The sequence below is a fragment of the Equus asinus genome, chromosome 9 (assembly GCF_041296235.1).
Source record: "Equus asinus isolate D_3611 breed Donkey chromosome 9, EquAss-T2T_v2, whole genome shotgun sequence".
In the NCBI taxonomy this organism is placed as follows: domain Eukaryota; kingdom Metazoa; phylum Chordata; class Mammalia; order Perissodactyla; family Equidae; genus Equus; species Equus asinus.
This window is the reverse complement of record NC_091798.1, coordinates 4,736,299-4,760,251: the sequence shown is the minus strand read 5'-3', so window position 1 is coordinate 4,760,251 and position 23,953 is coordinate 4,736,299. Positions and strand designations below refer to the sequence as shown.

Sequence of the window (23,953 nt, the reverse complement as noted above, 5' to 3'; positions counted from 1 at the left end):
CCATTTTTGCTGGAGAAATAACTATTTATTTAAGGTCAGAATTTGTCACGACCTTCCAAATACCGTGGCCAAAAGCATTACTGTTGGTCCTTCTGTATCTCAGATCCACCCCCTCGGGAATGCATAAACTCCCACCTTTGAGATAGTCACACCCAATGCACTTGGCTCCTGCCTCTTCTGACCCACAGCTGAGAAAGGAGATATACTCTAGTATTGCGAAGGCCTGATTGCTTCTATTAAAAATAACCATGTTTGGGTAGAGCCACCTTTTCAGTGTGCTCCAGGGAGACAAAGACCTTAAGCATCACACTTTGCAACTGGAGATTTTGCCTGTTGGAAAAGACACCTCCGGGAGGACTCTCCTCAGCCTTGCTGGAAAGGCCCCATCAGGTACTGCTAACTAACCCCTGTGCTGCAGAACTCCAGAGACCAGACTCTTGGATTCATGTGACACACCTAAAGAAAGCACCAAGCCCTGAGTGGACTTGCACATCATCTGGTGACTTAAAAGCAAAGATTTCCCAGAATTGAAGCAGAGGACTTCTGATGAGACAGCTTCCCCAAGATGTCCAGACCAGGCCTGTTGGAGGTTTGTCTGTCAAACATTTGATGATGACATAATGCTTCAGATGACCTCTGATGCTTACGATCTTGACAACATGTGGACTTTAGAAAAGAGAAATGCCTGAGAGTTCTCCCTCCTACCTCTCCTTCTTACTCAAATGTGACCTCAGTAGGTTTCCAATCTGTGCACTTTCCCTCTGACCCAGGACACGACACCCAGGAAAGGTCCTTCCTCACATTGAGGGGCAAAAGTCTGATGAAACTGGAAAAATGTGGCTCTCAATTAGCCATGCTTTCAGAGAAAGATCTTGGTCAAAAGGGAAAAATGTGAAAATAAACAGAAACCTCATTGAAATGGAGTCAGGAGGCCAGAAAGGGGAGCTCTCATGCCCTACGTCATAGCAGAACCCAACAGGAAGAAGAAAGACTTCCTCTTCTTGACCAGCAAGCAGCTCAGCCAGTGAGACACTGTCCCAACTCAGCCAGTGAAAAGCCACCACACCTTGAACTCCGTGTTTGCAATAGCCCTCCCAACTTCCTCTTTCCCTCTCTGAAAGAGTTTCTCCTTTTGGTGCTCAGGGACTTGCACGTGGCTTGCCATGGTTGTAGACCTCACATTGCAATTCTTTGCTGATCTCAAATAAATCCTTTTTTGCTGGAGATATAACCAGCTGTCTATTTTTTAAGGTCAACACCACAAATGAGGCTGCTCCCTCCAGACACTGCTGAGTTCCTGTTTTAAAGAGCCCTCGAAATCCAAGTACACAAATACAATGAGATTGACAAAAATTCAAACACACAAGACCAAAAAAAATTGTACTGTCTTTATTGTCTTAATATTGCATAGTACTTTGATTGTGCACACTTTTAAATAGAGGGCAAGGTAGCCCCTTGAAAGTACTCTCTTGCATGAGATATTTCAAGCTCTTTTACTATGGGCAGGAGCAGGGATTAAATGCTGCCTGGGCTTAAAAAGAACCATGATCAGATTAAACAAAAGTTGAAGAGATTTAGACAAGAAGAAACCGTTGAAGGACATTAAGATTTTGACAAGACTTACAGGACGCATAGGAAGATGGCGGGAGGCCTCCCTGACGTGAGGGGACAGGATTCAGGAGCAGCCAAAAGAGGATGGGAAAGGAGAAAGGAGTCCAGAGGGGCATTGCTTTGTGCTCAAATCTGAGAGGAATGTCCCCTGCCAGGAGACTGGGCACTCTGCCCTAGCTGGAGTGCACAGTCTGGTCATTACCTTGGCTACAGACAGCCATGTACCAGAAAAATAACTTAAAAGCTATACAATTATTATAAATATTTTGTCTTTTAAAACTAACTAGTGTTGGTTAAAAAAGGTTCACAGTTACTCTGAAGAGAGCTGTATCTCTATTGCACGGTAGTGGAAAAGTCCGCTCTGATCCCCATGTGTAAACGATTCCCTTCTCCTCTGGAGACTTCAGGACATGGAGAAACAGTATCTGCTGTAAGCAAAGCACTTGGGTACAAGGCACGTCAAAGCTGTTAAGCTCTACTGGGATCTACTCAGAACACGCAGAATGCCCGCTCTTCTTCCCCCTTGGCATCACTGGGACAGGTCTTGAACAAGACTAAAGGTGGCGATGGTTTCCTCATGCTCTTGTTCTCATTCCACGGTTACAGACTTGGCCAGATTTCTGGGGAAGTCAACCTAAAACGATAGAAAGTAGCTGCTGAGGACCCCACAGGTCTCAGCAACACGCTGCATTGTAAAGACTATTATCAGAGTCCTTGATGACAAGAAGATGGCATTCTTGGTCACCTCCAGCCACGAGTGCCCATGAGACCTGCATCTTGGAAGCAGTTCCTTACTCCAGAAACCTGACTGAACTGTATAATGTTTAGTTCATTCAATAAACATTTACTGTGCCCCTGATAGGTGTCAGCCAGTGTCAACACTATTAAAAGGGGATATGATTCATGCTATTAAAACCAGCTCGATTTGTACTGTTAAATATTTACTCTTTTTGAAAGGATATACACTAAATCCACAAGACTTGTGAGTTTAGGGTGGAGATGGGAAGGAAATGTGACTGGGAATGGTTGATAAAGTGGGCTTCAACTTTATCTGCAATGCCTTATTTCATTTGTAATAATGTTTAGAAAAAGAAAAAACAAATATGACAAAATGTTAACAAATGTCAATTCTGGATGATACGTTACACCGTCAGGTGTTGGCTATACCGTTTTTTGTATTGTTATATATTTTGTGTGTGTGAGGAAGATTGGCCCTGAGCTAATATCTGTGGCCAATCTTCCTCTGTTTTATGAGGGATGCTGCCACAGCATGGCTTGACGAGTGATGTGTGGGTCTGTGCCCAGGATCCGAACCGGCGAACCCCAGGCTGCCAAAGCGGAACACACGAACTTAACCAGGCCACCAGGCCGGCCCCTGTTATGTATTTTTAGAAGCTCTAAATAAAATTGTAATAAAACATCTATTTCTTTGTGCAATGAATTGTGTGTTCTTACACACTTGCTGGTGAGATCATAAATTGGTTCTTTTCTGGAACATAAGCTGACAATATATGTTAGGAGTCTCAAAATGTTGAATCATTTGCTAGACTGAGGACAAATCTTACATGTGGGATGAGGAAGTATGTGTAAAGATGTTCACTGCATTGTTATTTATGCAGATGTTCCAAAAACTTAGAAACTGTTTAAATAATAGAAGACTGGATAAGTAATTGTTAAAATCCATGTAATAAGATTGTGGTGAAATATGTAATGATTGAATGTTGCTTACAACAAGTTCAAGATGTGAGAAAATACTTGTAATATAATAAAAAGGGAGATGTAAAATTGTATTCTTGATATAATCTTGAAAAATGTTAAAAAATTCACATATGCAAGGAAAAGACCAGAATAAAATATTAAATTTGCTAATGAACATTGCCTCTGGGTGATGAGGTATGGTTTAATGGTGCAGTCTTTATACATCTTGCAGTTCATAACTCCTTTTCAGGGGGTATAAGTTACTTTAAAGAGAGTTATTTTAAATGAATTTCTCCTATGAATATTTACACCAACTAAGTATTTAAGAACAAAAAGTTACTCTGGGGTTGTATTTCTCCTCTTTGGGGGGGTAGATGCAATTTCTCACGTACGTCATATCCTCGGAGGACAGCCAGGTGGAAGGAGAGGAGCTGGAGCGGGATCACGCTCAGGACGCCCTGGAGGCAGTCCACGGTGGTGGGCAGCGCGATCGCTTTATATGCAAACTTGGAACTCTCAGTGTCATCCTTGGAGCACAGTATAATCGGGCGGCCCTAAAGCAGAGAAACGTGATCACAAAATGCAGATCGCCTCGGAAAGAAGCAATCCTTCACGCGCAGCAGAGTTTCCAAGATCAACGTTACTGAAACGATGACAACAATCTTTTGTTTCTGCTGGAATTATGGCTGAGATGATGTGTACGATTCACGTGGAGGACAAAGCGTTTGATGCTTTTTGGTGGGTTTCCTTCCCTTCCCCGGTGGGTGACCACCATCCTGCTGCAATCATTCAGCGCCCCTTTGTTGAGTGGCTTCACTGTGCCGTACGAAGGGCAGGGCACAACCACTCCTTACTCTAATGGGGCTCATAGCCAAGTGGTGGAAAACAAAAACATAAACAAGCAAACCAATAAATAATGATGACTTTCAGATAATGCCACAAAGGCAATCAAACAGGATAATATTGGGAGGCACTGGGGAGGTCTGGAAAATCCTCTCTGAAAAGGAGACATGTGCATGGAGACATGAATGAGGAGAGGCCACCACGCTGAAGATATGAGGGAAGAACATGGCGGGCAGAGGGAAGGGCGGGCGCCCAGGCTTGGAGGCAGGAATCACCTCCACATGAGTGGGAAACAGAAGGAAGGGGCCAGATAACTAACGCAGGCTTGTGGGTCAGCGCAGTTTGATGGAAGCCGCCGGAAGGTGTTAAGCAGGGAAGTGTAGCAATTGCTTTATAACTTCGCTCTGACCACTGTGCTGAGCTGTGAGGCAGCAGCCAGCTCACATGGATTGGATTTCACCTTGCTGTAACTTCCACAGGCTGTCCAGTCCCTTTTGGAACGTGTGCATCACTCATGAGGGGCCCAGGAGAGAATGTGTAGTCACACCCACTCACTGGCAGGACCACCCATAGCCGGTGCTGACAGACAGCTGGCAAGGTGGGCATGTGTGGAAGAGAACAGGAGAGATGGCCTCAGCCCAGCTGAGAGCCCTCACCTGGCGGGCTGTGACCTGCTGCAGGGCGTTCTGGCATTTGGCAAAGCAAGGATCCTTCATGATGACCATGATGACGGGCATCTGCTTGTCAATCAGCGCCAGGGGCCCATGCTTCAGCTCCCCAGCCAGGATGCCTTCTGAGTGCATGTAGGTTATCTCTTTAATTTTCTGGGGAGACATGAGGTGGGATCAGTGTGACATTGGGCAGACAAGGGGCTGGAGCAGATCAGCCAGAGGGGAGGAAGGGGAGCTGGGAGAGGGATGATGCCAGAAGGCAGGGAGCTGAGGGCTGCAAGGCAGATGGACGTACGGAGCAGTCAACAACACTGGAGGCAGCTGGCAAGGCCAGGGCCAGGGGAGAGGGCTGGCTGCTGTCCAGAGACTGCACAAAGCCCAGCACACAGCCTGTGTCCCCAGACCAGCCCTCGGGCACAGCCACCCCCTTGGATGGACAAGTCACTGTCAATCTAGCTTCCCCTTCCCGCTCTGTGGCTGGCCGGATGGCCTCCCCACAGTTATCATTTGTAATGACAGCATTGTGTTCTGTTGAGATATGCCTTCATTCCATTATCTGCTTAACCATCCCCCCAATCCTAGACCATTAATAACTTCCAAAGGGTTGCTCCAGCTCACCTAAGAAGTGAAATCCCACACTGGGCTGTTACTGGGATTTCTCCCTATATTTGGGGAGATCCACTTCTGTTCAGTTACCATTAAACCCACGTTATTGAACTGGCAAGAGTGTCAAGGAAAACATTTCTTAACTCCCCTAGAACTATTTATTTGGATCAGGGAAACACTGTCAGGAGCGTGGCTCCACTCTGGGTGCCACAGACAGCTGGAGTGCGGCCCGCGAGTGACCACAGAGGAGCCATTGACATGTGCCAGCAGCAGCGTGAAAGCTTCTTTCTTTGCCCAAAGACTAACTTGGAGCCACAGTTGAATACGCATCTTTCACCAGCATACTCAGGCGCTGCAGCTGAGCCCCTCCAGGAGGCAGAGTCATGGGGGGCGCTGAAAGGGCACCCCACTCAGGCCTTGCTTCCACTGTGCCCACTGAGAAGCAGCGTGCCCAGCCCTCACCTCCTTTGGCAGGGGCAGAATCTCCACTGGCAGCTTGTGGAAGTTGGAGCTCACTCCTGGTCAGGCAAATCATGGCTTGCACCCTCCCCACCCCCCACCACATGTAAAACTCTGCGAGTGTTTCTTGTGAGCCGCTTGACTTTCAAATGGGAGCAGCCACTTGCTCCCCTTGGGAGAGGAGAGGACCCAAGCTGGGTCATGGATGATGCCCTCGTCTCGGCACCAAGTGCTGCCTCACCTGTGACACTGTGTCCAGTGGACTTTGGTTGGGCATTCCGACCCATAAGCAGCAAGTGGACAGTGAGTAAAGCACAGGCCCTACACTCAGGCCCCTGGACAGCACTGTCCACCCTCTCGGTAGCCGGTGGTCCTGGGCCCTTGTACCCCCTCCACCAGCTCTCTCTTACTCTGGTTCAGATCATTATTGCCACAGGGGGCAAAACAGCCAGTCACTGACTTAAAAAAGGCAGGGACTGCGAAGCCAATTCCTGCAGGATCTCCAGGTCTCCTGGCAGTCTGAGAGGCAACAGGGAAACTGTGCTGAGACCTCAATCCTCCCACACAGGCTGCTTGTAGGGGTGGACAAAAGCAAAGCCCACATGGAGCTGGGTTTGACTCTCGGATCAATCATGGCCTCTTGAGCAAGGAGGCTTAGTTTCGTCCTGGGTAAAGTGTGGACAGTAACTGCCAGCCTCTTGGAAGATGCTCATGAGGTGTGAGTGGGCTCTCCTAGATGGAGCCTGGCACAGCCCCAAGGGTACCCTGCCCTTTCTCCTCAGGAGACTGGAGCCCCCATCTCAGTCCCCAGCGCTAGACCACCTGGTCGTCAGCTGGTGCTCAGTGCAGCCTCACACGGTGGCCAACAGGTCCCCAATCACTCCCCTTCCTAGCTCAATGCTCTGCCCTCCTTCTTGCGTGTTTCTCGGGGTCTCTCCCATGCCTGCCCTCATGCAGTGGCTGGTGGAGGTGGGGGGTGGGCAGAGGGGGCTCACCAGGGCTCCTTCCAAGCACGTGGCGTAGTTGTAGCCCCGCCCCATGACCAGGAGTGACCTCTGCGTGTAGAGCTCCAGGGCCAGGTCATGGATCTTCTCATCCAGCGACAAGACTTCCTTGATCAGCCCTAAGTCATGCACACAGCAGTGGGGGAGAGCCAGTCACAGCGATTTTAAAACAAGATTCACAGAGAAAAATGAGGGTGTATAAGACAAGGTTTTGGAACTCACATCACTTAGTGCACTTGGGTTCCTTGCATTACTTTAGATGGGTTTTAAATTTACATTATGGGAAAGAATTTGGCTTACTGGCCAGGACCTTGCTGGGATGGTGATTCAAATTTGTGTGCAGACTTTCTTGGGCATGTAGTTAAGCGGGGAAGTGTTATTTCTAGCTCCATTTTACAGACAAGACAACTGAGGCTCAGAGGGGCTCCCTCCCCAGCTGGCCAGCCACGGAGCTGACTCTCCACATCAGTGCCCGTTGTCCAGGCCACTGCTAGGTCTCCAGATAAAGCCAAAGTAAGTTGGACCAGCACTTTTCCTTTTTGGTTTAAGGATTTTTTTACACTCAAAAATTATTGTGAATCCTTACCCTTTGTTTTTGTGCGTTATATCTATCAATATTTATCAGATTAGAAACTGAGAACATTAAAGATATTTTATTCATTTAAAAATAATGATAAACCCATTATATATTTTTAAAAAATTAGTGAGAAGAGTGGCATTGTTTTACATTTTTGCAAATCTTTTTAATGTCTGACTTTTTAATAAAAGAGTGTCACATCTGTTTCCTCATTCTATCTGTTGTGATGCATTTTGGTTTTTGGTTGAGGGAGAGGAAGAAAATCCTGCCTCGCAGAGATCTGTAGTTGGAGAATGGAGGGGTATTTAAATAACGTTTTCAAATAATTGTGAATGTTCTTCTTTAATACTACATCCAACTCAAGAAGTGGTGATTTCTTTTTTTTTTTTTTTTTGAGGAAGATTAGCCCTGAGCTAACTACTGCCAGTCCTCCTCTTTTTGCTGAGGAAGACTGGCCCTGAGCTAACATCTGTGCCCATCTTCCTCTACTTTATATGTGGGATGCCTACCACAGCATGGCTTGCCAAGCGGTGCCATGTCCGCACCCGGATCCAAAACGGCAAACCCTGGGACACCGAGAAGCCGAATATGTGAACTTAACCGCTGAGCCACCGGACCGGCCCCAGAAGTGGTAATTTCTTAAAATGGTAGTTGCAAATGTGGAATTTGAAATCATATGAATAAACTTCTCCTACCTTATTACATTAAAACTTATTGGTCTATCATGCACTTATTTAAATGGAGGTTGTACATGTACATAATTTTGTAACATCATGCACTGGCTATTTGGAAAATATCGGTTGACTGAGTTATGCAAATCTTCTAAAAATGGACACATTTCATCATAAAACATTTTTTAAAAATCACATTTGTTAAAATCACCATGATCTTATCAGAGATGTCTTTAAGAGTTGGGAAGTGGTCAAGCTCATGTTGACAAGCTACAAGTTTTCCAAAATCCTAAGTTTCAGTTGAAAGCTCGAAGTTTATCACTGGCAACAAAAACTGTCAGTTGTATTTCTCGAACTGTCTACCAAATAGCCAAGTTGGCTTGCTACTGAAACAACTGCAGGTGCTTTTCTTTGAAACACCGGTCCCCGCTTCAGGAAGCGCTTTATGCATCCTTCCCATTTTGTTACATAGCATATTAAAAAGTGTTGCAATTTAATAAGACTAAAGCATTTGACTGCATCCTCAAGGACGCTCTTAAGTGAAGCTGGGTCCAGGCCGTGAAGAACACAACCACCACGAGAACAGTGTGCAGCCTCTGCCCTGAAGTGTGCTAAGGCGCCATCGGCAGCCACCACTGCCTTTGCTAATGTCCACACAGTGGAAAAGGCAAAAACACTTTGTAATAAATAATATATTACTATGAAAATAGTTTTGGCTGAAAGGGTCTTGTAGACCCCCAGGACCTCGGGACAACATCTTGAGAACTGCTGACTTAGCAGAATAGGGTACTGTTTTTGCAGGGTTATTAACTGCCTTAAAGTTAAGAATACTTTGCTTGTCAGGAAATGCTCAGCGTGTTGTCTTGGTCAGATTCAGATCCCTGGGCCTTGTGTGGTTGGATGGTGGCTTTTCCTGACTGCCTTCTCTGGGGTTTGCCCTGAGCTCCCAGGGAGAACTCAGTGCCCTCCCTGTCTCTGAGAGGGCCCACCCCTCAGCCCCGTGACCATCCTGCCCCCAGTGCTGGCTCCATGTCACCGTGTCACCATGGGGTGACGTCTGTTTCCTTTCACACTGTCAGTGCTGCACAAAGCAAACCCAAGAGGCCTCTCTCCTTCCCCGGAGAGCGAGTGACTGCCTGGAGGGAGCATGCTCGTCTCGGCAGTGCCAGGGTGGCCAGGCGCCAGGGCACACGCTGCATCCTGAATGCATGTGTGGTGAATGAATGAATGAGTGATTGAAACCATGGGCCCCTAAAGAACTTGAGTTTTAGTGCAACAGACATTGTAGCTCACTGACTACGACAGACGGGACACAGCAAATGAGGAGAGTTTGGTGAGACTGTGAAGGAGCAGTCTGGACAGAAGAGGCTTGGGGCCGTTTGCTCCTTCTCAGGGGTTTCCTGGGCACCTACTGCGTGCCTGCCCTGGCTGGCACCTGGCCTCCAGCCATGACTCTGACAGACAGGGCTGTGTGCTCACTGAGCTGACACGTTAATCAGGAGACAAACTAGTACACAGGTGGACAGGTCATTTCAGATCACAGCATGTGCTATAAAGAAAAGAAACAGGCTATTGTCTCACAGGGAGCTGGGGCAGGCGGCTGGGGCCTTTGTTAGTCAGGGTGGCCAAGGAGGATCCCAAGAGGTGACATTTGAGCTGAGACTTGGGTGATGAGAAGCCCTCAGCTGTATGAAGAGCTAGAGGAAGAGGGTTTCTGTAGAGGAAAGAGCTAGTCTGCAGGCCCCGCGGTGGAACGAGCTTGGCATTCCTGAGGGTCAGAGGGCAGCAAGGCAGCCCTAGGACTGGGAGGGAGTGCGATGACGGCCCAGGCAGCAGGGGCCCAGCGTGTAGGGCTCCAAGGGCCTTCTCTCGGCCCAGAGGGAGCCGCTGCAGGGATTTAGGGGTGAGGAGGAAGGCACGGTTAACAGCACCGTGACTCTTCCGTAAGGAAGAGGACAGGAAGAGAGCAGCCAAGAAAAGCCCACTGGATTTGAAAATAAGGAAAATGGAGTTCTGGAACATACCAGGTAAAGATCTCAGGCCATGAATGATCTCCCGCCTTCTGTCTTGTAGAGAAATTCGGTCCTCGGACATCATCAGGCCGAACATCACCAGGGAGATGAACTGACTGGTGTAAGCCTGTGCACAAAACAGTGGCGCTGGCAGAGCAGGAGTGAAAGTGCGCACGGCAACCACGCGGGAGGAGGCACACCGCTGGGCCCCTAACGGCCTCCATCCACCCACCCGGCCCAGGCCCTTCTACCTTGGTGCTGGCCACGCCGATCTCTGGGCCCGCGTTGATGTGGACGCCGCAATCGGTCTCTCGGGAGATGGAGCTGCCCACGGTGTTGGTGACGCCCACGGTCAGAGCCCGGCGGTCCTTACAGTAGCGCAGCGCCAGGAGGGTGTCAGCGGTCTCCCCTGCCACACAGGCCCTTCCTTTCAGCTCACAGGTGCGTGGCTGTGCCAGCCCGGACCCCCAGCCTCCGACTCATTTACTCCCCACTCTTATGCAGAAATTGGTGTCCAGACACAGTCAGTGTGTGCTCAGAAAGAAAAATGTACGCTCAAGGGTTTTTTGGGTTGATTCTTAGATTTAAGATTTCACTACTATTTACGTAGCAAGCACTTTCTCATCCACTGTCTCCGAGCTCTCACAACAGCCTGGGGCCATCCTCTCCATTTCCCTTGGGGATAAGATGCTTAGAGATGGAGGAAGCCAGTGCCTTGCTCACTCAAGGCCAAGTGGCTGTGGTGCCAGAGTCGGCACCACCCAGGCGGGCCTGGCCCCCAGTGCCCTTTCTAGGACTCTAAGCTGCCCTATTCAGAATGTCCTGAGATTTAACATCTAAAAAGCAAGAATGCCCCCAAATGGCATTTCTCAAATAGATCTTGTTTTAAAGGAAAACACTTCTTGCAACCTCCGAATGTGGACTCAAATTATTTTTCTAATACAATAAAACTACTTAAATAGGTTCATGCATAAGCCAGCACAAACTCCCTATGTTTGAAGTCCTAAAGAACTCAAGCTAAATTAAATATGATCCAGACCATAAAACCAAACCCATGTGATGGCCGCTGCTCTTGGCTGTGCCTGTCCTGGCTCTTCCGGGGTGCAGGCTGGTGCTTGTATGGCCTAATCCTCCACTCCTTTTTCTCTTCAGACTCTGTCCACTGTGCCAGGGCATCACTGGGCCCTTCCTCAGCGCCATCTTTATCAGCCCTGCTCCCCAGTTTTTGATACAGTTTCTTAAAATTTAAGGTAAAGGGCTGAACAAAATGAAAGTTTAAACCCCTTCTATGTGACACTTAGGAGCTGTCACTGCATTATTTTCACATTAAATCCACCTCTGTTCTTTGGTTAGTGGCTCCCACTGATTCAGGAAACGCTTTTCACGAATGTTTGATGGGCTCTGATGGGATCATAAACCCAAAGGAAACATTGTCACCTGAAGTCACATGGCAGCACCTGGGTGCCAGGCAGTGAGCCAGATGGTGGGCATGTCTGTATTAGTTTTTCTTAGTTTGTCATCAAAATAAAAATGGTATTAAAAATTCAAAATGGAAGCAGCATTAAAAGTCCCAATAGATATTAGGGCATTGCTATCAATGTTTTAGTTGTGATAATGACATCGTGGTTATGTTTTTTCTTTTATAATTTAGAGATACATTCTGAAGTATTTATAAATGAAATAACGATGTCTGGGACTGACTTCAAAATAACCCAGTGGAGGGGAGAGGTTAATGTGGATGTGATGACGCAGGAGGGGCGAGCTGATCATTGCTGACGCTAGGCGATTCCTTATGTGAATCTCTCTGCTTTTGTAAGGGTTTGGAATTCTCCATAATTAAAATGTTTTAAAAATCCTCCTAGAGTTCATGGGGACGCCAAGCACAAGGCCCTAGATGACATCCTCAACCCTCTGCCAGGCCCGATTGGAACAAATGTCCAAGCCGAGTGGGAGGACCACACCAGGCGGCACTGAGCCCAGGGTGCCCTGGACCCTACCAGGGAGCAGTGTCTCTCCTCACCTCCCCTGGTGGGCAGTGTGGACAGTGCAGAGAGCACACACAGTCCTTGAAGTGACTCTCGATGAGCAGAATTTTGAAGGAGAACTTTTTCTCCACTAAATTAAACCCAGCACACATTTATGAGCACCTTGGTGAGGGGTCCCTCACTGGACTTAGACTGGCAAGAAGGAGAAGCCCTAGCCGCATAGCGCCCTGTACAGTGGAGCAGTAACTGATGCTGCTGAGGATGAAAGGATCCTATGCACAAGAGAGTGTGGCACAGGGTCAGCGTGCAGAGAACTTCACTGGACGGAGGAGGGAGGGAGGCGCATGGGGTGCTGCTGGGAGGACAGCGCCCTGAGATGCACTGGCGCAAACCTGTACCCCTTACCTGACTGGCTTATGAAAAAGCAAACATCGTCCCTGAACACGGGCGTGTTCCTGTCCAGAAAGTCGCTAGCAAGTTCAACCATCACTGGGAGCTCGGTCAGTTCCTCCAAAACTTGCCGTGTCTGAAGCCAACAAGAACGGGGACTAAAGTCAGTCACGGACACTACAGGCCACGAGCAGCTTGGCTTCTGGGGGCAGTCTGTGAGGTGGCGGCTCCACGTCCAGGTGTTGAGGGAACTGCAGGAACTCACAGGCCACGCTGCAGGAGAAAGGGCTCCACGCTGGTTCTCAGGCTGCTCCAGAGCACCGAATTCGCAAGGCCCGATGCCGGGTACCATCTAAGACGAGTGTCCTAGACCACTGCTCCCTCCCCGACCATTCACCCCCCCCACGCGTGCTTACGGCCACAGCGGCGTGGTAGCTGGTTCCACAGCCAATCACGATGAGACGCCGGCATCTTCGAATCTCCTTCAAGTGGTCCTTCAAGCCACCCAGGAGCACTGCAGGGCGCATGCGGGCAGGGCATTAGGGCTGAGTGCACACAGGGAGTGCGCGATGGCCCAGGGCACAGGCAAGCCATTACCTGTGTTGGTCTCGAAATTCACGCGACCTCTCATGGTATTGAAAACTGACTCTGGCTGTTCAAAGATCTCCTTCTGCATAAATGCACTGAAGTTACCTAGTCAAACGAACAAAGTGGGTCGGTTTTAATTTCATTACATTTCCACTGCCTAACTTTTAATCAGGGTGAAACATCGTTATGCAGGTAGTCACAGTGACACATATGAAGCCCACTGCAGATTACGAAGGGCATCCCCAGGTACTGTCCCACCTGATGCTCATGGTGACAAGTGAGGGAGAAGCAGGCCAGGTACAATTACTGTCTCCAATTTACCTATCAGACCCTGCAGCTTGAGAGAGGGAGGGAGGAAGTGACAAATGCGTGGCTGGTCTTCCTGGGCCACACTCCTCTTAGCTAGGCCAGAAAATACTTTACTTCCCAAAACCCACCTACTTAGGGAAGTACAAATTAAGCAAGCCCAAAGAAACAGGCAATTTTCTTTTTAACAAATAACCTCCTAGCTTCTGTATTAAAGAAAAGCTTTTCAGCCACACATGCTTTTCCAGGGCTCTGCTTTGAATGGAATTGGATGATGTCAAAGGGACAATCTGGCCCCTGACAGGTGCTGAGCCTGATCTCTGGAGGTGCCCATAGACAGGGCAGGAGTGTTCTCTGGGAGGCACAGCACGTGCTGCCACACATCACCATGTTCCCTGTCTGACGCCTTCGACAGAGGCCTTGCACAGAGGGTGCCATGAAGCACATAAGACAGGTGAGCAGGGTAAAAAGGCCGCTGCAGACCAGGATCAGTGAAGGGCTCTCTGAGGGGTGCCATCTCCGGGGAGATGATCAAAAAAGAGCCAGTCTCGTGAGAAGAACAGCAAGTGCAATGACTCCCAGGGGAGCAAGCTCTTGGCGTGCAGCGGGGTGGGGCCAGGCGGCCGCGGGGAGGGTGGATTTTATTCTGTGAGCAGCGGAAGTTACCCGAGGGCTTTCCCCAGCAGGATAAGAGGGTCTGATTCATGTTGTTAGAAGTTTACCCAGGCCGCCCTGTGGAGAAGAGTATGCAAGGAGACAGACGTGGGTCAAGGAGACAGGCTCCCCTTGCAAGGAGAAAGCAATCCACAGTCCGCCATCACTGCAGGCCTCCCACCCGGAGAAGAGATGATGCCAGGAGTGTGTGAATGTGTCCCAGAGAGTCAGTGAAGGGAGGCAGGTGATGGACGGGGTCAGCTCAAGCAGAGAGATGGATACAGTCAGGAGCTCCCCACATCCCTTGAGCTGTGTGAGCCACAGAGCACCTACAGCTCCGCCCCCGTGGCCACGGCAGGCAGGAGGGCCGTGGCGCCCGCCAGGGCAGGGCACAGAGAGTCTCAGAGCACCTGCCCCCTGAGGCCGCTGCACAGGGGCCCTCAGAGGACACCTGCCTTTCATGATTTGCTGCAGTTCCATCTGCAAGGTCTGGATGGCTCGAGATGGGTCATCACTAGCCGAACGCTTGACCCGGTGAATGGAGAGTTTCCCATCAGCCACTGCGGCGATGTCATCATCCTCAAGGAAGATGACCCGGTTGGTGTGTTCTATGATAGCACTGGAGCAACAAAAACACAGGCGTCACAGACGGGGCCTGCCCTCAACAGTCACAAGACGCAGTCACTCACTGCTTCCCCGGTGGGGGGTCCCTATCAGTAGCACGGGACGGCATTTTAGGAGGGCCAGGCACACTACACTATACACATGGATTTACACTTCCCTCCCCTCCCCCCAGCATGATTGTGAAGCCAGGCCCAGATATCACAGCATTTCATCTGTAAATATTTTAGCTTATAGCTCTAAAAGATAAGGATTATTTTTTAACCTGTGTGAGGTTTTAACCTCACCTCACTCTGCCTGCCTTGGCCGCCTCCCCTTACAATACCATTATCATATCTAAAATTAATAGTTATTCCTTCACATCATCAAACATCTAGGATGTTCAAATTTTCCCAATAATCTCATAGATGGCCTTTTAGAATTGCTTTCTTCAAATCAGGATCCACACAGTGTCACCTTTGGAGAATGCTCAGCAACCAGCACCTTATTCTGAATTGTAAAGGGAAAGAATGAAGTATTTATCTTGCCTTTCCAAATGGTCTGTCTTTCAGAGTAACCACATGGTTTACGAAGGCAAGTTTCTCTTTACAGGAGGAACATAGCTAATAAAGAAGGAAGGATAGACTTAGAATAACCAATCTATTAACTCCTAGTTATTAATAGCTCTAGTCACCCACCATCAATGGCTGTTGAAACTAAGAAGTGAAAGGCTGAGAGCAGCTTTATATAGAAAGTAATAATGATTTTTCCCTTGAGATGGTAATAGAAAGTTTCTTTTAAAAATAAATTTGTTAGAAAAGTCGGTAAATGAAAAAGAAAGTTGGGTAATCAACAGCACAAGTGGTCCACGGATACGGTGGAAACCATGAAGGCGATGCTTGAGGGGCCACACGAGCAAAAAACCTCATTCTATCAAGTGTCACACCCACGCAAGTCCTGCTCAGAACAAAGAGCATTTAAAGCTCCTGATGCAAAGTTTGAGAAAAATGATCAAATTCTGTAGCTCTAAGAGAGGTGTCTCCAGATAGATCCTAGGGGAAAAAGATTAAGAAGGATGGAAAGCCACTGCACTGGGAAAAAATACTTTAAACAATATACAGCCAGTGTTCAAAAAGTAGAAAACACAGAATAACGAGAAGAAGAAAATGGCCAGATCCTATCTCCAAGAGATAAACCCGGCTTACATGGTATTGCCCTCTAGACAGCGTTTAATACATGTGTTTGTATTACCTCTGTATGTTTAAAAATAATTATTACTTTTTATTTACAAAATGGGTGATAGTCATTAAGACTATTGGCCCAGGAATTAGACAGACCCGAGGTGGACTCCTCGCCTCTGCCTCACACTGTGCCCTCAGATCACACAGACATGATCCCTCTAAATCCCGTCTTGGGTTCCTCATCTGTGAAACGGGAGATGACTGCTGTGCCTTCCTTCACCAGAGGTTTGTTATGGTCATTAAATGGGATCATCCTGTCCTCAGCACAGTGTCCAGCTGTCAGGGCAAAGCACATGCTGGCTACTGTCGTCATAAGAGCTCTACAGGGCACCTTTACACCTGGAGGGTCACCCAGGTTCATCATTCTTATTTTTCAATATGTGTTGGCTTTCTTTCTTTCTTTTTTCTTTTTGGTGAGGAAGATTGGCCCTGAGTTAACATCTGTTGCCAATCTTGCTCTTTTTTTTTACCTCCTCAAAGCCCCAGTACATAGTTGTATATACTAGCTGTAGGTCATTTTAGTTCTTTGGTGTGGGATGCTGCCACAGCATGACTTGATGAGCGGTGCATAGGTCTGCGCCCAGGATCCAAACTTTCGAATGCTGGGCTGGCAAGCGCACAAACCTAACCATTCGGACATGGGGCCAGCCCCCTGTGTTTGCTTTCTTGTTTATATACCATACATTGTAGAATCACTTTTTTAAGTTCAAAAAATCTAAACAAACAAAGGAATCTTGAGGATTTTAATTATAGAATTGAATTTACAGATTAATTAAGGAGAGTCAATATCTTTAAAAAGTAATTGTTATTACATTATTTTTAAAAATAATATTAAGCCTTCCTACCAAAGAAATCTCTCCCTTTATTCAAATTTCTTTTTGTTTCTCATGGTAAACTTTTGTAGTCTTCTGCAAACAGGTTCTGCACTATTTTTACTAAGGGATTAAAAGTTTTTTTTCAGGGGCCAGCCCTGTGGCTGAATGGCTAAGGTTCCACGTGCTCTGCTTCCGCGGCCTGGGTTTGAATCCTGGGTGCAGACCTACTCCACTCATCAGCCATGCTGTGAAGGTGCCCCACATACAAGATGGAGGAACACTGGCACAGATGTTAGCTCAGGGCTGATGGTCCCCAACCGAAACAAGAGGAGGACTGGCCCCAGATGTCAGCTCAGGACAAACCTTCCTCACTAAAGCAAACAAACGAACAAAAACGCGTTTTTTTCAACTGTGGTAAATAGATTACTTTTTTGTTCAACAAGGGTTTGCTGAGAGCCTACTGTCCCAGTCACGTGAGGAGACACAAGCAGGAGCGAGGCGGGCGTGGCCCTCAGCTCAGCTCAGTGGCTACCACTGGGACCTCACATTTCCACACCTTTATTCTCTGACCAGCCGCAGTATTAGTTCGAATGGCCTTTCAGTGGGAAAGTATATAATCCTATTGCCTACTAATAATGATTGCATCTCCATTCAGGCATTCATGCCTCTTTTTTTGAGAAACATCTCTCTTGAAATGGTGCTCTAAGGAACACAGTCTGGGAAACGCTGGCCGTCCTGTCAGCATCAAGGGCGATGCTGGCTGTGGGCTGACACAGGCCTTGAGCGTGGGCACTAGGCTCCTTCTGCTCCGTGTGTCCCAGGCGACCTCCGTGGTGTCCTCCCGGCTTCACAGCGAGGCCCTGTGAGAGGCCGCTGGGCAAGTGGCACAACAAAGACATGGAGGAAGGAGGCAGTGGTGGTGTTTGCGGTGGTTTTTTATTTCAACTAGCAGGAAAGTTTTTGGTCTTTTCTGAGTGTGTGTATAAATATTTTGTCCTAAAACGGTATGAAGCCAACTTAAATTTCAGAATTATTGTTTTGTGTACTGATGAAAACATGGACTGTGGAATCAATTGGACTAAAACCCTAAATCTTGGCTCTTTTACAAATGGTCAAACTCAGGCCAAGGCAGGCGGGGTGCAGGAAGGACCAAAGTTCTGGAGACGCCTGCCCCATCTGAAGGGAGCAGCCTTTGAGTGGCCCCAGACCACTGAGGCAGGAGGGAGCACAGCCCAGTGTGCTCAGATCTGCTGGTTTTCCCAAGAAGATAGAAATCCAGATTTTTATGTGAAATCTCCCAATATTAAAGTGTTGGCAACTCATACAATTATTCTATGCAGGCCCAAAACGTTGTATTGGTCAGTGGACCTGGCCTTTGGCCACCATGGCTGCCAGCAACAGCCACGCAGGTGCTCACTATACAAGGATTCTTGGACAAGGGCCACAGAGAGCTGAAATCTGCCATCATCTCCACCCCTTGCTGAGCCATGAGAAAACAACTCAAATCAGGGGATGAGTAAGAAATGGTGTTTAGCCAGTCATTCTTGAGTACATAATCTAGGAAAGAAAGGAAACAAGGGTTAGCTACCTTGCATCAGAAGCAAAGAAGAATTCCACCGCTTTATCACCCACGGCGTGAAGGCAGGCTGAGCTGTCCAGCCTCTTCATCCTTGTTTTACAGATATTCTTCACGTTCTCAATATTGCCTAGCAAAGGAAGGAAAGGATTGCAAATCCTGTTAAACTATTTTGTTTGAATAATACACAGCATGGAGCCAATTTCCTCTTTGAATGTGTGGGAGAAATTTGCAATTTTTAGCTTTAGTTGCATCAGCCAAATCATATAAAAGATCCCCAAATAACACAGTGCTGCTGCAAGAGCATTTAAACGGCTCCAAACAAACCAAATCAACACTCAGATCAGGGCACGGGTGCTATATATGAGGGAGCCACGTGCCTCTTCCCCGACTTGTGTATATGTTTGAAAATATCCATAGTAAAAAGCTTTTGAATAAATGGAGCCAGTTGCATGAAAGCCTTTTTGACCTGGAACCACATGCAGGCTGGCCCCAGCGGCGGGCAGGCCTCCTGCCTCCCAGGGTACTGCCTGCCGGAGCAGCCCTGCCCTGGGCCGGGCCTTCTGAGACACTCACGTGTCCGGTACAAGACGGGGATCTGTTCTGTGGAGAGTTTGTATTTGCTCCGCACTCCAATGAGCAGGGGGCTGCCTCTCCTGCAGAGACAAGAGGGAATCGAATTACCCACAGCCTTGACACCCTGGCGGGGCCGGATGTCCTCTGAGCACTGAGGAAGGGTCCCCACATCTAGCCCTTTCCCTGGGGCAAAGCATCCTGGTGAGTTCCACAAGACGGCCTCCTCAGCCACGAGAAGATGCTCCCAAGGCTTGGAGCAGGGACCAACAGGCTAGCACGACAATCCAAGCTCACTTTCATGGCGCCACCCAGCTGCCCAGTGAATCCCCACACGTTAGATGACAGAGTTGCCTGGAGGCCCTGGTGGCACACAGGAGCACTTTGGTCCCCAGCTGGCCTCCGTGTGCTGCACATCTCTGTGGCGGGAGCCCCTGATGCCCAAGACCTGCCCAGAGGCTCTCTGCCCCCTTCACCTCGCTCAGCTGCTCTCCAGCTCTGGGGGATTAAACTGACTGGCTTTGGGTCTACCTGACTCTGTGGGCCACTGGAGGCACTTTCAAGGTGGTTTTTTCTCTGCCTGAGTGGCACCCGTGGGTGAAGTTCCGACTCTTCGGTCTGCAAATGGCAGACTCCATCACAAAGGGGACGGCAACTTTCACAAGGCAAAGCCTTGGGGACTTCCTGTAGCTGATGGGAGTGAGGGCCCCTAACTCAGGTCTCATCCCCAGAGCCCCCGCTTAGCCACCCGTGCCAGGAGGTAATCTTCAGTAAAAAGTGCTTCATGGTTCATGACTCCTGCAGTTACTGTGGTGAAGGTATTATTCCATGATTTTAGTGGTATCCTGCCTCTGAAACCTAACTCTTTGCCCGTTCTTATAAATGACAGCATGAAAATCAAATTCACAATGGGTGTGTGGGTGTGCAGTGTAATGAGCTGTTCACTTTTGTAACTCTCTTTAGACCTGCGATTTTTAGCCAGAACCCAGACAGTAACATTCTCACAGTTACTAAAGAACGCATGCCTTTTCTCCCCTCCACGCTGGCTCACTAATAAGAAGAAAACATTGAGAATGTGTTAATAAGACAATTTAGAAGCGCTGTCTCAAACACATTAATTAGAATACAATGAGGTAATATTTTACCTCAACCAGTTTCTTACCAACTTAGATCAATGAACTAATGACCTATGGTTAAACCAGCCTGAATCCAGCCCGCATATATCCATTTGGTCTGTTAACCTGACTCCATACAGACCCTAAATATTTCTTCAACAATAACAGATCTTGTTTTCTAGTTTGCCCTGTTTGGACCCCACTTCTGACTTCTCAGAGTGGGGGACAAAGTCTGTAGCTTTGAAGAAGGTGCTGTGAATACCTTGCCTATTTGGGACAATCTCTGATCATATTTAAAGCAAATCAGAGTATAGTCCCGGGCCCCACGGGGAACGAGCTTCAAGAGTCTTTATAACAATGACAGTGAGAAAGCACTGTGGCATCCAATTTTCGTGGCAAATGTCTCCCCAAATTTATTGTTGTAGATTGAGCTCTGTGGCTTCTCCAGATTTTGTGACATATAATGCTCCCAAGACATCCCCAAGATTGTCCCGGAGGTTACAGAGCCACCAGTTACAGACAATTTGAAAAATAAAGCTTCATTGCTCCTTCATGCTGCCTTCTTCTGCATTCATTTAAAACAGCAATATCATGGTAATATCAGATTTCAAAAGGGGTTTCTAAATTTGATAGGACCAACTGGTATTTTAGAATTCTATGATTGGAAGGAATTAAATTCGGAATGGTAAATGAGTTCCTGTCCCAGAAAATTAAAATCATAATACATTCATATCATTTCCTGCCTAGACACTGTGACAGTCTGCGAGGGACAGCCTTGCCGTCTCTGGCTCACTCTCCCAGGGCCACAGGTGCATTCTCGATGGCTCCCCAGTGCCTTGAGAATGAAGCCTGCAGCCTACATGGCATCCCAGGCCCTGCAGAGCTGGCCCTCTGCCCACATCCCCTCTCTCCACTAGCTTTCAATGTTGCGGGGCGGTGTCTGTGTGATCTCATTCACTGCTGTCCCCCATGCCTGGTACAAAGCAGGTGTCAGTAAGCACACACTGAGACTGCAAGAGCCTCAAGTCCCAGCAGTGCTCCCCTCCCGCCGCCATCCTGTCTTAACTGCAGATCCCCAAAATGCCATGCTTGCTCTGGGCCCCTTGCCTTTGCTCATGCTGGTCCCTCTGCCTGCCTCCCTCAGGCTGACACCTGCTCCTGCTCAGGCCCCCAGTGCCTTACTTCCCAGCCCCCACTGCAGAGCATCACCATCCTCTGCCCTGCTCTGTCCTCCTGCACAACTGTCCCATCCTTAAGGGCAGGACCAGGTTGGGTGCCACTAGATTCCCAGGGCACAGCACACAGTAAGTAGTCAACATATATTAGATGGATGGACGGATGGATGGACGGATAGACGGATGGATAGATAGATGGACAGATGAATGGGTGGATGAATGGATAGATGGCGGATGGATGAATGGACAGATGAACGGATGAATGCATGGATGGATGGATGGATAATCCACCTATCTGAATATAAAATAATAGGATGGCACTCATATGCCCACTTGTGTGAATCCACACAGTGCTGGGGGCCACAGGGACTCTAACAGAGGGACATGTGGGCTGACTCAGGCCCTCTCAGCTGATTCCCAGGACACTGCTGGCATGAAGGTGATGAAACTTGAGCTCTTGGACTGACAGGCCTCTTCTTTACTGGATTCAAATCAATGTTCATTTTTGTTCTTAGTTTTCTGTTCATAATTTTGCATGCTTTTATAAAGAAAGTCTCTGAAATTTATCTGAAACCTGGATCTTGCCCTTGCTATACAATTTTATTTTTAATTTGAATTTGTTGTCAACTTCTAAAAATCTGGAGATTTCAAAAAAAAATCCAACTTTTTAGTTTATCTTTAAAAAATCAGAAGCTCCAGCCACAGAGATGGTGGGGTACCTTTTCTGTGGCTAAGCCACAGTTGTCCCTTAGATTGAGTACCTTCCAGTTTGCCAGAGGCCCTACCCCTCCCTTGTGCCTCAAGCTGAGCAGTTTCATTTTATTTATCTGTTATTGGAAATGTCAATGTGTTTTGCCTCACCTTGTGGCAACAGCTTCTCCTGGGTAATGGATGCTCTTAAAGACCAATGCGAATGCGCCTTCCTGAAAACACAGGAGAAAAGAGTGAAGAATAACTCATGCTGGTTGAGCCAGGCCACTGAGGACTCGGCCCCTCTTCACTGAGGGCAGTCCTGGGGTCACTCAGGAGGGTGCTGAATGCAGGACAGCTGGTGCAGGGTGACGTCAGGAGAGGAAGTGAGAGAGACTGTACACGCTGAAGGACCAGACACCAGAAATTGAGGATTTCATTGTGAGCAATGTGGACCACCCCTGCCCAGGCCCACAAGGGATGACTCCCAGCTCTGTGATGAACTGGGGGGACTGGCGCAGTTAGAACCTCAGGAAATGAGAACTGGGGCCAGGGTCCTGTGCTGGGCCTAAGGGACAGTACTGACTCAGGGAGCAACCGTGAGGATTAGAGGGGTTAATCCATGACCTGGACTCAACTCGACACATGTCAGAGCCTGAGTTCAAATCCTGGCTCCACCTCTTAACTGGACAATCACTGCAGCCTTCTGTGCGCCTTGTGGTGAGGGGAAACCAGAACAGTCCTACCCTAGGATGGCTTCTGTGAGTTCATGCACTCTAAGTGCTCAGAAGAGTGCCTGCCACACGGAGAACCAATAGAAACATGAGCTGTCATCATTGTTCTTGTTACTATTTCTATGGTGATGACCGTCATTTGCCCTCCGTGCCTCAGCTTGTTAGTTTGTGCAAACCAGAATTAGAATCTAGTTCTCCTAACTCAAGACTTCAAATACTCTTTCTATTTAAAACCTTGGTGCAAAATTCTCTCCTACATTCTGACCATCCTGTGCTAATTTACCATGTCCCCAGTAGACTGTGGTTATGTACGACCAGCTATAAATCTGGATTTCCATCTGAAATTCCTCAAGGGTTGGAACCCTGGGCAGACCCAAGGCCCCGCCGTGCAGCCAGCATGTGACAGCTGGTTTGCCAGCTCAGTCACACAGCCAGAGAAAGCCAGACTCAGCATCCCCAGGCCACTAAGGGCCTTTGAAACCCCCCAAAACGAAGGGGCTTCAGGCAGACCCTGAGGAGTGTGACATTCCTCTGCCAGTTTTGTCAACAATGAAGTAGAACTGAATAGAAAAATGCCTCCCATTTTCTGCCAAAAAGAACCCCGTGTTGCTTCAGATAAGAGAAGTCACTGAACTTTCAAAGTGCCATCACTGATATTTCTGAAATTTAAAGTTACAAATGGAAAAGAAGACATACCGTGTTGCCAAACCAAACTGGTTTACTGTGCACTAGTCTGTACATTATACTGTACATTACTCTTATTTATAAAGACATCCTCTAAATTCGGACCCCCAAAAAGGGGAGTCACAGAGCAAAGGGTTTCAACAGTAGATGTACTTTTTGAAAAACACTCTGAAAACACCGAAGGGTGATATATATTAAACCACAGTGTCGTACCCGCAGCCCCCTGTGACCCTGGATGTTCCAGAGTCTCGCCCTGAACACAGGTGCCTGCTGTCTGGGGGGAGCTATTTATGGCCCTGATGCCCTGGAGGACGAGCTCTAGGAGGTGTGGAGCCCTCTCCCCTGCCCCCACACCCCACACGGGCCTACGTCTGCTCCACCTCCACCGCCTCCTCCAGGGAAAGGCCTCTCTTGGACAATCCCCCCGCCTGTGTCCCTTGGAGGGGACTTCGTTCTGCGGTTCCAGTCCTCTGGGCCATCGCCAATTTCTCTCTCTCTCCCAGATCATTCCCCTCAGCGCACAGATGTGATCTGATATCTCCTGTCACAGATACACAATCCTCCCTCAGAACTGCAATCCTCTCCACCGCTGGGCCATTTCCTTGTGCCCTTCCTCTGCAGTCAAACTTCTCAAGAGTCCGCACTTGCTGTCTTTACCGCCTTCCTTTCAACTCC

The 23,953-nt window shown here is 48.2% G+C and overlaps 1 protein-coding gene across 1 annotated transcript in view; it reads right to left on the bottom strand.

Annotated features, from left to right (window-relative positions):
• Positions 1-1,373: 1,373 nt before the first annotated feature.
• GFPT2 (glutamine-fructose-6-phosphate transaminase 2) overlaps positions 1,374-23,953 on the bottom strand; it is a 39,598-nt gene continuing 17,018 nt past the window's right edge. The window contains exons 7-19 of the mRNA XM_014860875.3: positions 22,032-22,093; positions 18,884-18,963; positions 18,320-18,437; positions 14,531-14,694; positions 13,125-13,220; positions 12,944-13,041; positions 12,543-12,663; positions 10,404-10,561; positions 10,165-10,279; positions 6,884-7,011; positions 4,809-4,976; positions 3,702-3,863; positions 1,374-2,245 (exon numbers count right to left, since the gene is read on the bottom strand). Of these exons, the coding sequence (XP_014716361.1) occupies positions 2,201-2,245; positions 3,702-3,863; positions 4,809-4,976; positions 6,884-7,011; positions 10,165-10,279; positions 10,404-10,561; positions 12,543-12,663; positions 12,944-13,041; positions 13,125-13,220; positions 14,531-14,694; positions 18,320-18,437; positions 18,884-18,963; positions 22,032-22,093 (1,515 nt within the window). The 3' untranslated portion in view covers positions 1,374-2,200. The remainder of the gene's footprint in view (positions 2,246-3,701; positions 3,864-4,808; positions 4,977-6,883; positions 7,012-10,164; positions 10,280-10,403; positions 10,562-12,542; positions 12,664-12,943; positions 13,042-13,124; positions 13,221-14,530; positions 14,695-18,319; positions 18,438-18,883; positions 18,964-22,031; positions 22,094-23,953) is intronic.